The 15,685-nt window shown below is 47.7% G+C and overlaps 1 protein-coding gene across 6 annotated transcripts in view; it reads left to right on the forward strand.

Annotated features, from left to right (window-relative positions):
* Positions 1-15,685, forward strand: part of APLF (aprataxin and PNKP like factor) — a 102,877-nt gene that overhangs the window by 29,350 nt on the left and 57,842 nt on the right. For all 6 annotated transcript variants that reach the window (XR_009458046.1, XR_009458052.1, XR_009458053.1 and 3 more), the window contains one exon: positions 9,304-9,430. Coding sequence is in view for 3 of the 6 variants with exons in the window: in XM_059720051.1 (XP_059576034.1) it covers positions 9,304-9,430 (127 nt within the window). In the remaining 3 variants the exon portion in view is untranslated. The remainder of the gene's footprint in view (positions 1-9,303; positions 9,431-15,685) is intronic.

Raw genomic sequence — 15,685 nt, forward strand, 5'->3', positions numbered from 1 at the left:
TGGCTAAGCATGTTGTGATGAGAGGGAGAGAGGAGCAGCAGGCACCAGCGGAGTCACCGTGGGCTGGCTGGCTTGCCCAGGCCCTTGGGAAAGATGCAGCTGGAGGAGAACAGGGGTCAGGTGGGGAGCAGAGGCTGCCCCAGGGCTCCTCAGACTCGGGCCACAGTGGATGAGCCCAGAAGCACTGGAGGTGGGGCCCAGCTGGCCTGTGCAGCTCCATGGGGATGGGGCGCAGCCACCCTACCTGTGAAGAGATGCTTCCTGGCTGGGGCAGGACTCTGGACTCAGGGGGCTCCCTTCTTGGCCTCTGTGCATGCCAGGTACAGTGTGAGTGGGAGCCGCAGCTGCAGGCTGTTCCCCTGGGCTCTGGGAACAGCTGCCACAGTGGGTGCTCGGGGCTGAGCCAGCCGGGAGCCAGCAGCGCAACAGCCCTGTGCAGTGCCTGCCTTGGCTCTGGCCCCTTGAAGGGAGCTGTAGGTGGGTAAGGTTGGGGCCCGGGCAGGCTGGGGCAGCTGTGGTGGCTGTTCCCAGGGTCCAGGGGGCCAGGCCTTTGCACCGGGAATGGCTCTGCCCTGCTTGCACTGTGCCCAGCATGCAGGGAAGCCGATCCCGGCGAGGGAAGCCCTCCAAGCCCAGCGTCCTGCCCCAGCCAGGCAGCATCCCCTTGCGCGCAGGGTGGCTGCAGCTCATCACTGTGGAGTTGCGTGGGTCGGGCCAGGCCCCACCATGGGTGCTGCTGGGCACCTCTACTTGCCCACCCACTACAGTTTGAGCCTGCAGAGTCCTGGGGCAGCCCCCACTTCCCATCCAGCCCCCACCTTCCTAAGGGCCCGACTTGGCTGGCTTGCTCATGGTGTCTGCCCAGCCTCAGCACTCGGCACCCCAGTGCTGCCCTGCCTGGGTAGGACAGGGTGTCTGCCTGCCTGGGCCCAGGGCTCTGCCACCTTCTGGAAGCCTCCAGAGCAGCCACCCTACACAGCACCTGTCTTGCCCTAGCCCTGTCCACCTGCAGCTCCCTCTAGGGGCCAGCCAGGCTGAAGGGTGCAGCTTGGGAGCAAGGGGCAGGGGCAGTAGAACACAAACAGTGTCCCTGCCTGTATTTTTCTGGTTCTGCCCCAGTGCCTGCTGTGGTCCTGGGACTTGTGGCTGCACGGGAGAGCCCAGAGCAGGACTTAAAAAAACAACCAAACGAAACAATTTCCTTGCATGTCTCCGGGTGTGCTGGGAAAAACATCTCCACGTGCCACTAATGGCATGCAAGCTGGGGGTTGCTGACTCCTGCTCTAGAGCTTTGGAGTAGTTCTCTTCTTGTGTCCAGGTGAAATGTCTGATCTTCAGGTGCTGAACTAATTAGTATGAGTTTTTTTTATTATTATCATCATTATTTTTAACTTCTACTTTGGTTCATAATTGGGAAAACCTTACGTGCTAAGGAAGACGCACAGGACAATATATAGAGCAAATCTTACTTTTCATAAGTAAAATAGTTGACATATCTCCTATAGCAAACTCAGATTTCCAAAAGAGATATTTCTCTCATTGGTAACTAGAGGTTGTATCAGTTCAAAAGTGTAAATGTGGCAGTAAATAACCGTATATATAAATTGGTACCATATTTGCTTGAATAGAAGATGACCCTAATTAAAAGATGACCCCCCCCAATAATTAGATTTTACGTATGGAAAACTTACAACTTTATTATAATTATCCAGGTATAGAATCTAATTTATTGGAGGCTTGCCTTGAATTTATTCCCGTCCCACTGCTACAGCAAGAAAAATAAATCTGTAGAGTCAGGTAGCTTCTTTTGCTTTCTGTTTCCCTCTAACTTTTTTCCTTGACAGCCCCTCCCCCTTCTTTGTCAAAACGTAGTCTTTCTGATCACATAAGTGAGGAGCAAATTTGAGAACAGTAACCTTGAAATTAAACATGGCTCTAGTATTGCATATAGTACCCATGACCTTAGTTCATCCAGAATTGATGAAACTGTTGCAAGTTTTAGCACAGTTAAGAACACTTTTGAGCAGCACTTTGGCACCTACTTACATAGAACAAACTATGCATGATATTAGTTCAAAGCCAAAAGCTTGTGATTTTACCATGTAGTTCATCGAGCTGGGCCCCACCAGAGTCAACAGAATTTCAAGCCATGGTGACTTCACAACTCAACAGTGCTGTGTGTGTGTGTACTTCAGGTACTTCACGTATGCTTATTAGCCCCCTTTCATGGCTGGAACCAGGTGTTATAGAGTAGTAAAAAATGAGGATTGGAAGGGACCTTGGGTGGTCATCTAGCCCAACCCTCTGCTCAAAGCAGGACCATCCCCACCTATATCATCATCCCCCGCAAGGCTTTGTCCAGTCAGGTCTTAAAAACCCCCAATGATAGAGATTCCATAACCTCCGAGGAACCTGTTCCATTTCTTTATTGCCCTCCTAGTGAGAGTATTTTCCTACTATTCAACCTAAACGTCCTGTGCTTCAACTTGAGGCTATTGCTCCTTGTTCTGTCATTTGCCACCTCTGAGAACAGTCTAGCTCCATTCTCTTTGGAATCCCCCTTCAGATAGTTGAAAGCTGCAATTAAATCCCCCCTCAGTCTTCTCTTCTCCAAGCTAAATAAGCCCAGTTCCCTCAACCTCTCCTCACAAGTCATGTGGCCCAGCCTTCTAACCATTTTTGTTGCCCTCTGCTGGACTCTCTCCAATTTTTCCACATCCTTTCTACAGTGGGGGCCCAAAACTGGGCACAGTACTCCAGATGTGGCCATAGCTGTAGCCTCACCAGTGCCAAATAAAGGGGAATAATCACTTCCCTCCATCTTCTGGCAACACTCGTACTAATGCAGCTCAGTACGCCATTAACTGCCTTTGCAACAAGGGCACACTGTCTTGTATTCAGCTAGTCCACTGTAACCCCCAGTCCTTTTCTCCAGATCTGCTGCTTAACCAGTTGGTCTGCAGCCTGCACCAGTGATTGATAGTTCTGTCCTAAGTGCAGGACGTTGCATTTGTCCTTATTGAGTCTCATGAGATTTCTTTTGGTCTAACCCTCTAATTTGTTATGGTGTCTCTGAATTCTAGTTTTAACCTCCTGTGTATGTACTGCTCCCCACTCTCCTGCCCCCCAAAACTTCGCGTCATCTGCAAACTTGCTGAGGGTGTACTCCATCCCATCTTCCTGGTCATTTGATGAAGATACTGGCCCCAGGACCAACTCCTGGTGCACTCCACCTGATACTTCCTGCTAACTAGACAAAGCCATTGATTACTCCCTTTGAGCCCAATGATCCAACCAGTTTTCTATCTACCATGCAGGGTGCCCACATCCACAGAGCTAGTCATGTCATCATAGAAGGCAGTCAGGTTGGTCAGGCATGACTTGCCTTTGGTGAATCCATGCTGACTATTTCTGATCACTACCTTTTCCTCCAAGTGCTTAGAAATAGGTTCCGTGAGGACCTTCTCCATGATTTTGCCAGGGACTGAGGTGAGGCTGACAGGTCTGTAGTTCCGCAGATCCTCCGTCTTCCCTTTCTTAAAGTTGGGCACTGTGTTGGCTCTTTTTCAGTCATCTGGGACCTGTCCCAGACTACACAAGTTTAAGGGTAACAGCCAGTGGGTCTTCAATCACGTTGGCCAATTCTCTTAGCACTCTTGGGTGCATCACATCTGCCTCCATGGACTTTTACACATCCAGCTTTTCTAAATAATCCTTTAACCTGTGTTTTTGCCACTGGAAAAAATTAGAAATTTTAGAAAAGGATTTAGAAATTGGATTTCTTTTAGCTGAAATTTAGAAAAGCTGGATATGTACCTTTTATACTCCTTCTTGGTCATCTGTCCAAGCTTCCACTTCTTGTAAGCTTCCTTTTTGTGTTTTAGTTCATCGAAGAGTTCTCTGCTAAGGTAAGCTAGTTTTCTGTCATATTTGCTTGTTTTCCTGTGCTTCGGTTTGGTTCTTCCTGTTCCCTCACTAAAGTTTCTTTTTAAAACACAGGCAGCTCTCCTTCTCCCTCAGCTTGGCCTCCTGGGGTCCTGGCCATCAGTTCTCTGAGTGAGTTGAAGTCTGCTTTTCTGAAGTCTGAGGTCTTTACTTTGCTGGTCTCCTTTCTTCTTTCCTTGGGATCCTGAACTTGGTCATCTCATCATTGCTGCTGCCCAAGTTGCCATCCCCTTCTACATTCCCTACCAGTTCTTCCATTTGTGAGCAATAGATCAAGAAGAGCACAGCCCCTAGTTGGCCTCTTCAACACTTGCACCAGGAAGTTGTCCCCAACACCAAAAACTTCCTGGATTGCCTGTGCACTGCTGTATTGCCTCCCAGCTGATGTCAAGATGCTTGAAATCCCCCATGAGAACCAGGATCTGTGATCTGGAAACTTACTCTAGCTGTTTGAAGAAAGCCTCATTCATCTCATCCTTCTGGTCTGGTGGCCTATAGTGCACACCAACCATGATGTCATCCTTGTTGCTGCCCTCTTTGACCCTAATCCATAGACTTTCAACAGGCCTATCTCCAATTTCATACTGGAGCTTTCAGCAATCATACAGCTCTTTTACATGAAGTGCAACTCCTGCTCCTCTTCCCTGCCTGTCCTTCCTGAACAGTTTGTACCCATTCATGACAGTGCTCCAGTCATGCGAGCTATCCCGACAAGTCTGTTATTCCAATCACATCATAGGTCCATGAGTGTGTGAGGACTTCCAATTCTTTCTGCTTGTTTCCTAGGCTCTGCATTCGTGTACAGACCCCTGAGGTAACTAGCCAATTGCCCTACTTTCTCAGGAAGAATGAGAGCGCCTCCCTTGTTGCTGCCTTTTGCTTGTTACCTGCTTCTTTCCTTACCTCAGGGCTTTGTACTCCATTCTCCGGTGATCCTAGTTTTAAAGACCTCCTCATTAGGTTAGAAAGCCTGTCTATGAAGATGCTCTTCCCTGTCTTCCCAGATGGATCCTGTCTTTTCCTAGAAACTTTCTTCTTGGAACAACATCCTGTGTTCAAAGAAGCTAAAGCCCTGCTGGGGACATCATCTGTGCAGCCAGCCATGTGTTGATCTGCAGGTTGCATCTGCTCCTGCTTAAACCCTTCCCCTTGACTGGAAGGATTGAGGAAAATGCCACCTGAGCCCCTTTCCCCTTCACCCTTGTACCCAGAGCCCTGTAGTCACCCTTGATCTGCTCAGTCACCCTTGGCAGTATCAGTGGTGCCTACATGGATGAGCAGTATGGGATAGTAGTCAGAGGGCTGGAAGAATCTTGGTAATCCCACAGTGACATCTTGGATCCAGGTTCCAGGCATGCAGCAGACCTCCTGAGACAACAGGTCAGGCGAGCAAATGGATGCCTGTACAGGAGGAAGTCTCCAGCCACCACCACATGTCTTTCCTCCTCTTGATGTCAGTAGTCTCAATCTTCCCAATCTTGGGGATGCCTGGTTTCGTCTCTTTCCATCAACAGAATGTGCTCCTGCTCCTCCTCTTCTGTTGCTAGGGTTCCATTTGTTCTGCAGGCAAACTGCTACACGTGGAGATGAAGACTTCTGTTTGCTGCCAGAGGGCATAAGCTTCCACCATCCTGGGAGTTGGTATTTTTTTTCATTCTCTAGCACTGCCTTTGGTAGTCCTTCCCTCGCAGTAGTAGATGTCTCCTCCAGCATGGAATTGATTGAAATCCTCATGGTGGAGGAGGCTTCGGAGCCTTGCTACCTTCCCCTGTAGCCCTCTTGCTTGGTCCCTGAGGGACACCACCAGGAGGCACTGCTTATATTTCAGGCACTCCCTCACTTCATCGTAACTAGAAGGAACCAGTAAGCAGCAGTCTTCACAGTGCCGCACTAGGACCTGGGTGGAAGTTTCCCAGGAGAAGATGATGAGTGGTCCTACCTGGGTAGACACTAGGGCTGTGCGAAACAGCACTGTTTGGCTTCAACTTGTGTTTCGATGTTTTGACAGAACAGTGTTCTGTCTTGAATTTAGTTTCATTTCAAAAGCACTGTTCCGTTTTTTGTTTCGTTGAAACACTTGAAATTTCGATGCTGTTTCAATGTTTCGCCCAGGCTATAATATGGAAGCACAAAACTGGAGGAGGAGCAGCCTCCTCTGATCGCAGGCAGATGGGGGTGGGCACCCCGGGGGAGGAGTGTGGCAGAGCCCCGCAGCCCTCCCGGGGATGCAGGTGGGAGGCAGCCACTGCTGCCTCCCTAGGAGCTGAGCTAGTGGAGAGAGGCGGAGCACAGCCTCAGTGCTTCGCTCCGCTACCACCCACCAGGCTCAGTTTCACAGAGCCGCAAGTGGCTGGGAACCCAGCTCAGTTGGCCTTTTTGAGTTTTTTCCCCAGTGCTCAGCATTACAGCCAATGTAATTGCCGGTTCTAAACAACTTCATTATAATTCACCTGAGAGAATGATGTCAGTCAGCAGTCTTTTGAATATTTGCACACAAGAGGACCCTGAACAGGTTGCTATAAAGTGCTTTATTGTATCAAAGTGTATTCATTTTCCTTTATTTCTATGTTTTCACAATTTTAAAGAGAAGGACATATGTTTTAAATGCTATTAATAACATACAAAGTATAAAAGTTGTGAGCCACTTGAAGACAGGAAAGCACTTTGTAAACTCTTGCTGAAGGAAGAACTACAGTAGGTTTGTATTTGCCAACAGAGGCATCGTGCTAAACATTTAGGAAATATGTAAATGGACTGTGAGTTTCTTTCTTCCTTTATTTCTTTCTTTCCTTCCTTCTTTCTTTCTTATGCACTCTCACACATCCTCTGAAAAGAACTCCTATTAAAGGAATGACCCTCGATTGTAGGAGCCAAACCCCTATTCAATAAAATGATCATAGAACATATTTACACATTTCCCTGTTTACTCTGACTCATATTTTTAAATAAGTTGAAGATGATAGTTTTTATGCACTTTTATGACCAAGTTTCCAACACACACGGCTTTCTATAAAACTTGCCACTGCTGCACCCTATCCCTGGTTTTATTCCAACTTTTTCTGTTCTGCCGTTACTGTAATGATACTTGGAGGACTGCTAGAGTTCAGGTTCTCTGTGTTTGCATCAAGAATCCTTTTTCACATGAGTGTTTCAATATCATCTCTTGAAAATATTATGGGTGAGGCTTGTCACAAATGTTTTGATCACTAGGGTTGATATTTTCCCCCTTTTTCATGAAAATATATTGTCTCATTTTTATGAGACTGAAAGAATGGGATGGAGGTGAAAAATGGTTGCATTTTGGCTTAAGACGTTTCTAAAAGTGTCTTCCAGGATCTCAAAGCTCCTGGGCTGCACCTTGCCCGCCTCCAGCGGGCTCAGTGCCCAGCAGCTCCCAGCACCGTGGAACTCAGCCTGGTGGCAGGAGGTGGAGCACAGCTCTGGCTCTGCCTACTTCCTGCCACCAGGCTGAATTTCATGGGGCTAGTGGAGCTGATTGGAGCGCAGCATGGAGGTGGGGAGAGCCAGGGCTGCACTCTCCACTGGGCTGAGCCATGTGGGGCTGCATGGAGCCTCTGGGAGCACAGCCCTGGCTCTCCCCTGCCTTCCACCACCTGGCTGGGCTGCTGCTTTGAAATGTTTTGACTGGCCTTGTTTTGTTTCAAGGCTCTTTCAAAGCCCTCTGTTTTGTTTTGATTTTGCTGTTTTGAACTCGAAAGAAGTCAAAACAGCATTGAAATATGAAACAGCTGGCAAAATTTCGCACAGCCCTACTAGACGCCTCATGGGTGCAGGCAAAAGAAATGCTGGCAGTGGCAATGGCTCTGGCACTGCAGTGTCCTCCACCTATTTCTCTGGGTCTCCTTAATCCACCACCTCTTTCCAAGCAAACCTTCCCTAGCAAACTCCCCTGTAAGCTGGCCTCTTCATTGCGCCTTGGTCCCAAAAGTTTCCCATTTCCCTGCTAGCCTGTGTCCTCTCACCAAGCTTACAGTGAAGGAAGGTGTGAGAGTTTCCAGACAAACTGTCTAGTGGACTCCCCCTCACTCTAGTTAAACAACGGGCTTAACTATTGGTCTAACTGCCCAGTTTTAGCTACTTAAACTAAATATATGTAGGTTAGTTGCTCTTTTTTTAAAGAAAGAGCTTTCCTTAAAGGCTCCCCTGCCAATAGGGGGGCATCAAACTGGCTTGCAAACTGTCCTGTTTGCTGTCATGTTCTCTCGTTCCCTGGTTGCTTTCAGTCTCCTTTTTTTATAGCTTCCTGAGCCTGGACTGGTTCCACCCCCTTGTTAGGGTTTTTTTCAGACATAGGCAGCAATCGCTGAGCTAGCAGCAGCACTTCCAGGTGCTCAGAGCATATGCCCAAACACACAGTCCATTAAACAAACACCCAGGGAGCCAAACACACAGGCAGCCCTGGCTCACTTACTTCCTAGTGCAGGATTTGGTGTCTAGCTTCTCTTCCTCTTTCTTTTTCCCTTCCTCCTTGCTCCCAGGAGACTGATTGCAAATTGCCCTGTTTGCTGCCCTTATGCTCTTGCTCTTATGTCTTATTCAGACAGGTTGCACTAGTGTATCCATGTGGTAGGCTTCCGTTGACATGTTTGCTCAATATGGGCCATTGGTTTTATAGCCATGCTCAGTGTTGGCTGTATTTAATCAACTTCCCAGTTGGTTTCCATTGCTGAGCACATGCTGGTTTTATCAGCCGCTTAATGATAGACAATGGTTTTTAGTGAGATTTCCCTGTTTGCAATTATAAGATGAGGGGTTCTTTTCCCATGCCATTTGGGGGGAAAAACTTATCTTGTATTTGAATAAATACAGTATCTTTATTCTTGTTTTGGTAGTCTAGTTCTAGAGTTGTAGATTTGTTTCTAACTGTAGCTTAAAAAGAAATTCAGTCAGTATTTAAGTTCTGAACTGTTTATACCTGCCATTCTTTTAGCAACTTGATGTACTTTGCTCTGCTTGCTTTAACCTTTCTAATGTCTCAGTACAGTATGCACAAGCCTTGTGTCAGCAGTATGTGCAAGATATCTGAGTTGCAAATCACCAAAAACAAAAAGGTTTATAAAGGTAAATGAACATATGATATTATGCTAAAGAAGTTTTTATTGGAAGAATACAAGCTTCTGTGAAGGCTGATCAGCTAAGAGAGTAGGAGGGACCAAAGTGTTTAGTATTGTTACTGGCTTGGCAGAAGACCACATCAGTCCAGTCTGTAGCTGAAGATCTAGCTGCTTACAAATTTCTTTTTTCTAAATCAAATATAGAAAAGAAATATATATTTTTCTTTGTGCTAAAACTAGGACAAGAGGTATGCATAGCACTAAGCAGTAAATGTTATTTTAGGTTTTTCCTGCCAATTGTAATGAAAATGAACAACAAAAACCTGCCCAGAGGAAAAGGGTGCTTCCACCTTGGATGCTGCAAGGAGATTTAGTGGTTCAAAACCTTTCTACCCCAGTCACTAAAAGAGGTATGTTTGTGATACAGTACTTTTATCATGATAATAATATGCCTCTTTATGACAATCTCTTCTTTGACCTTTTTGTAAATCATGTGAATAAATTGATTTTCTTCCCTTCACCCCTTTAGAATCTTGTTGCATATCTCCATTGTAGCTTGGTAGATGACTGAACATATCTAGTACTTTTGGCCCATTTGTCTTGCATGTGAAAGTCTCTGATGTTTGGAGGATTCATTCAGAGGCTGAGCTAATGATGTGGTGTTTTAGAATTTTTTATTCTGACTTGCAAGTCTGGGACAGTGAGCCAGTTTACCTTCTTAGGGCACATCCAGATGAGCCTGCACGTGCCTCTTACTACATCTCAAAGCAGTTTGAGGCACAGCAAGAAGCATGCTGGGAACAAAAAAAAACGTTCTCTGCACTGCATATTTGCAGCACAGGCTCAAAATTTGATACCTGTATCAAAAAAACCCCCAGGAAAAAAAAGCAGGGCAGGGCACAATCCAGGACCATGCCCTGAGGCAACCGGAAGCTGAGGTCCTCCAAAGAGCCACTCGGATAACTCTTTATGCCTGCCCCTTGCCCTAATGCTGCAGCACTCTGCCTGCCTGTTCAGGGCAAACAGTGATGCAGGCTGCAGCGACCTGAACCCAGGCTATGTTCCAGATAAGTAGAGGGTGGGAGGGGCTGGAGGAGGTGGGGGTGTGGGGAACTGTGGGGGGGGCAGCTTGGGAGGGGTGGGTCCCCCTCCCACCCCCCACAGAGCCCACATGCTCCCCCTGCATGGCCCACAGCTCATCCGCAGCAGCAGTCTCCATTGGGGTGCTTGGGGCCCAACTTGCTCTACACCAAAGTGCATGTCTGGGCATGTATGCTGAGGCAAAAATCCCTGGCTCAAATTTGTGCTGCTCCTATTTGAGCTGCTGCAAGCACTCCTATTTGAAATGCTGCACGTGTGGACGCGCCCTTAAAAGACACATTCTAGTAAACAATTTATTACTTTTAAATATTGGGGTTTTTCCCCATATAGGCTAACATTTGATGCCTCATTTATTTATATAAATATACTTACCTATAGATAGATGCTTATAATTTTCACTCTGCCTCAAGGTATTTTAGCCATGTTTAATAAACTGAATTTCACAGCATCCCAGTATGGAGTAAGTGAGAAATATATAATGGGGAATTTCTTTTCATACTACTGAATGCTGCCCTTTCTGAGGTGATTGCAACAGATGCACACGGCAACACTGAATATTTGCATATTAGAGAATTTTTTAAATAAAAGCATAACCTGAGTTAGGTAATTAGAACTTAACTATGAAATTATTAATTTTGCCAGGATCAGTAGTTAATGTATCTCAATCTTTAAATGTCTTTGGGTAGTTTTTGTTAAGATAACTAAGTGGACAAGTTCTTTGGTTTTTACCTCTCACCCCTAGTGTGGTGACTCTCTATACAACATTTCGATTCTGTGAAGTGCAATTCATCAGAATGATTAAGATACATTAAGTATTGATCCTGATTCAGCCTTACCTCCAATTGCCTATTTTTCTGACTATATTGGGAGTTCTCAACGTTGTTTGAATTTTATGATAGTTTAACATGCATTTTCAGTTGCAGCGATAAAGGCCCATACACAAAGGCATATGCAAGTTGCTTTACATAAGCAAGTAGTCCTTTTCAACTTGAAGAAACCAGATTTGTGAGTAAAATAATATGCATTCTTCTGTTTGTAGGATTCAAGCCTTTGGCTACCATGGAGTAATATTACACCTCTTTTTCTCTAAACATTAAAAACAAACAAACTAACCTTAAGCTTTTTAATTAATTGCTTCTCCTGCCCCTTCCCCCCCCAGTCTAGTGAAAGGATCATTGTGTTGAGCATATCAAGTAGTTTTGTCCAAAATCCTGTTGTTCTGTTGTTTTTTTTAGCTTGGTTGATACATGATATAACTGATGTAAACTATGAGCTATTTTATTTAGGATGTACATGAAGCTGTAAAAAAAAATCAAATAAAAAAAAAAAAAATCAAGTCATTCAATTAAGTCAAATAATTTTCCATGAGTATTTTAATACTTTAATGTTACTGAAGTACCGAAAGGCAAAATACTAACAAGTTATAAAACCATGTACCAGTTGTATTATAAATCATGCATCCATTTTGTGTAAAAGAAAATGGAGTTATAGTTAGGAGTGCATACTGCTATTTTTAATTTAGCTCATTTAATGTAAATATATTCTGTTTCCACGCAATGCAACATACTGTGTTTACCTTTTCAATATAAGTTGTCATTTTCTGTTCTTTACCCACCTTCCCTTACAATTCTTATATTCACTCAAGTTGTCACGAGTTTAGCTAATTTCCCATACAGTACCAAAATGTTTTATTGAAGTTATGATCTCTACTGTATTTCCATTGTTTAGAAAATTGGTATCAAGGACATCTGTCTGTAAATCCTTGAAGAATCTTGTAATCAGTAAAATGCAACTGTTGCCTGAATCCCTTGGGAGGCCAGTCTGAGGGGGAAAGGAGTCCAGGAGAGTTGGCTGTACTTTAAAGAAAGCTTACTGAAGGCACAGGAAGAAACCATCCCAGTGTGTGGGATTCATCCCAGGGAAGTGGTCCTTGCCCCTACCTTGGGCAAATTCAAGAGGAGGTTGGATGATCACCTGTCTGGGGTCTTGTGAACCCAACATCCATTCCTGGCTGGGGCAGGGGGTCAGGCTAGATGATCTGTTCAGGTGCCTCTTGACCCTAGCTACTACGAAACTATGAATTATGACTGGTGTAGACCTGGATCTTGGCCTCTTTGAGGAGATTAACACATTTGTATTGATTGCAAATACCTGAAGGAAGTGCTTGCACACTGGATCCTTTGCTGAATCTCTTCATCAACATTCACTGTCTGAGAGAAGGGGCTACCAAAGAAAAGGAAATGCTTGACTACCTTCAGGGTCTTTACCTAAATGGTGATTTGAAGAAGGGGATTTGAGGAGCCCTCTATCTGTTTGATATGCACTGTCAGTTCCAGAAGGGAGGCGGTCCTTAACTAGGACAAAAGTCCAAGAAATAGGAGAACAGCATTGGGCCTATGACCCATCCATGCTTGACCCCACTTCACATGAAAACTGGATCTGTCTCTGATCCTCTACAAAGAACAGTCAGTCACCTAGTCTTGGAGACACCTCAGGACCTTTTATGTATTTTCTGGCTCAGTACTTTCTAAAAGGCTTTGCAATTGAAAGAGCACAAAAGCCTTGGTGAAGTCAGTGGAGGCCATATACAGGTCCTGATGTTATTTCTGACGCTTGAACCTGGCAGGTAACAAAGATCATGCAAGTTGCTCCATTGGATGGTCTGAAGCCACACTGAGATTCCAGCAGGACTGTCTCAGCAGGAGGTAGAAGACTGTTCAGGAGGATGCAGGCGAGGATTTTTCCCTAATGTGGAAAAGGAGGGTGACCTTAATAGTTCCCATACAGACTTACCCTTTTCTTGAAGATAGTCATGATGTTGGCATTCTTCAGGTCCCTAGGTAACTCTTTGTTGTTCCAAACTCAGAATAAATTTGTGGAGTCTCAGTATGTATTCCTAACCATCGTCCTTGAAGATTTAGGCATGTACCATTTGGTTCAGTAGCCTTATTGTTCTTGGTTTCCCTGAAAAATTGCGGAACTGGTCCTTCCGATGACACGTCAGACTTTTAGGATAAGAGGGTTGGTGAGGTATGGATCCTGTTTTGAGGTCTTGAGGACTCAGTGGGCATGTCCACACTTGCAAGCACGTGCGCTTGCAGCACCTCAAATAGAAGTGGTGCAAATTTGAGCTGGGGCTTTTGCCTCAGCGCGCGTGCTTGGACATGCACTTTGTTGTGGAGCAAATTGTGCCACTTAGGTCAAAATAACCCTGCCTGGCTCCTCCCACGGGGAGCTAGAGCCTGGGGCCAGCACCTGTGCTGTCCTCAGCAGTATAAAAAAACTGCCCTGTCCTGGCCCCATCCATGCAAAAAGCTGCCCTGGCAAGCAGCTCAGGGCTACTTGCTCTCAGGAGCTTCTGGGGCTTGGCCACTTGATACCTGGGGACACTACCCCTTGTGCCAGCTGAATTGCTGCAGCAGCATCCCGAATCCATTTTTAAAAATACCCCAAAATGCATGTTTTTTCCACAGTTAACACACAAGACCTCTCTCTCGATATAGATATAAAAAATACAGACACACACGTGCATCTGGAGAGAGAGAGAAAGATAGCAATCAGTTGGGCAGTGCTTTATTGGTATATTTACAATGTTAAAGCAGTGTAGAAGCCTCCCAGTTTCTCTGTCATCATGATAAAATAAATTCTAAATACCTATATGTGTTGATATGTACCTTTTGGATTTCTTTGCACATGATGAGTGTGTGATGGGGGGATGTGGTGTTTTCAGGAAGGTGGGTGGCTGTATGGAGGGATGTGGGTTGGTGTGTGGGGTGATTTTGCTGGGGGGATTATGGGTGTGGGGTACCTTGTGGGGGGGCTGCTCAGGATGTGTGGGTCCTCTGGCCCCCATACGGTGCAGCCCCCCGCCCAGGGTCCCAGCTCCCCTTGGAGGGCCCCAGCCTCCCTGTCCAGGGTCCCAGACACCCTGGAGGGCCACAGCCCACCCACCCAGGGCCCATAACTTACCTTTTAGCAGCAGCAGTGGGAGTGGGGTGCTCTGAGCCATGGCGGCAGGACACAGTGCGGCATGCGGGGACCACACGACGGGCCCAGCTAGGTCCTGCTGGCCCTGAGGACCATCTGCTGCCCGGCTAGGCCAGGCCCTTAGTGGCAGGACCCAGTGCGGCACATGGGGACCGCAGGCTGGGCCCAGCTACGTCCTGGGGCCTCTCTGTTGCTCGGCCGGGCTGGGCCCTTGGTGGCGTGACCCACTGCAGTGTGCGGTCCCTGCGTTCTGGGCCCAGCTGGATCCTGCTGTCCTCGGGGTTCCTCTGCCGCCCAGCCGGGCCCATGGAAGCAGGAGCAGTCCCGGGTCCTGCTGCCATGGGCCTGGCCCGGTCGGGTGGGAGAGGGGCCCTGAGGGTGGCAGGACTTGGCTGGGCCTGGCAGGCGGGGACCGCACACTGCACTGGGTCCCGCCACCAAGGGCCCAGCCCGGCTGGGCAGCAGAGGGGCCCCAAGGGTTGCAGGACCTGGCTGGGCCTGGCATGCAGGAACTGTGCGCCACGCTGGGTCCTGCTTCCATGGGACGGCCTGGCTGGGCAGCAGAGGGGCCCCGAGGGCGGCGGGATCCAGCTGGGCAGGGGTTGGGGTCCTCGGGGTGGGGGGCTGGGCATGGCACGAATGAGGAGGTGGTGGGGGGCTGGGCATGGCAGGGATGGGGGGCCAGCGGGGGGGAGGGGCCAGGTGGCAGGGATGGGGGGGCTAGGGGAGCAGGCAGGGCCGGCAGGGGTCTTCCCCCCCCCATGGTCTCCTCCCCACTCCTTCAGCCCCCCAACCCCTTACTTAATGCTCTGGAGCCCTGGTGCTGAATACATGGCCTAGCTGGCCACGCATTTCAGCACCAAGGTGAGGAGCCAACCACGGAGATGCTCTGGCAGCCAGAAGCATCTCCCTGGAGGACCCAGCCTCCGGTTACCTCAGGTTGCCAGGATACCCAGGGGTCTAATTTTCTCCCTGTGCTGCAAACTTGCAGCGTGGGGAACGCTTTTTCATTCCCACATGTGCCTCTTCATAGTTTCATAGTTCATAGGGTCGGAAGGGACCTGAGCAGATCATCAAGTCTGACCCCCTGCCATGGCAGGAAAGAGTACTGCGGTCAAATGACCCTGGCTAGGTATTCATCTAGCCTCCTCTTAAACAGTCCCAGGGTCGGAGCCAGCACTACTTCGATTGGAAGTTGGTTCCAGATCCTAGCCGCCCTGACAGTAAAGTAGCACCTCCTGATGTCTAGTCTGAATCTACCCTCTGCCAGTTTGTGACAATTATTTCTAGTCACTCCTGGTAGTGCTTGGGGGAACAGGGACTCCCCCAATGCCTGCTGGTCCCCCCTGACTAGTTCACTAGAGCCCCCCCTTAGCCTTCTGTTGTGGAGGCTGAATAGGTTCAGGTCTCGTAGCCTCTCCTCGTAGGGCCTGCCCTGCTGCCCCTGATCATGCGGGTGGCCCTCCTCTGGACCCTCTCCATGTTATCCACATCCCTCCTGAAGTGCGGCACCTGGAACTGGAATCAGTACTGCAACTGCGGCCTGACCAGTGCTGTGTAGAGGGGGAGGATCACCT

The sequence above is a fragment of the Alligator mississippiensis genome, chromosome 1 (genome assembly GCF_030867095.1).
Source record: "Alligator mississippiensis isolate rAllMis1 chromosome 1, rAllMis1, whole genome shotgun sequence".
Classification (NCBI taxonomy): Eukaryota; Metazoa; Chordata; order Crocodylia; family Alligatoridae; genus Alligator; species Alligator mississippiensis.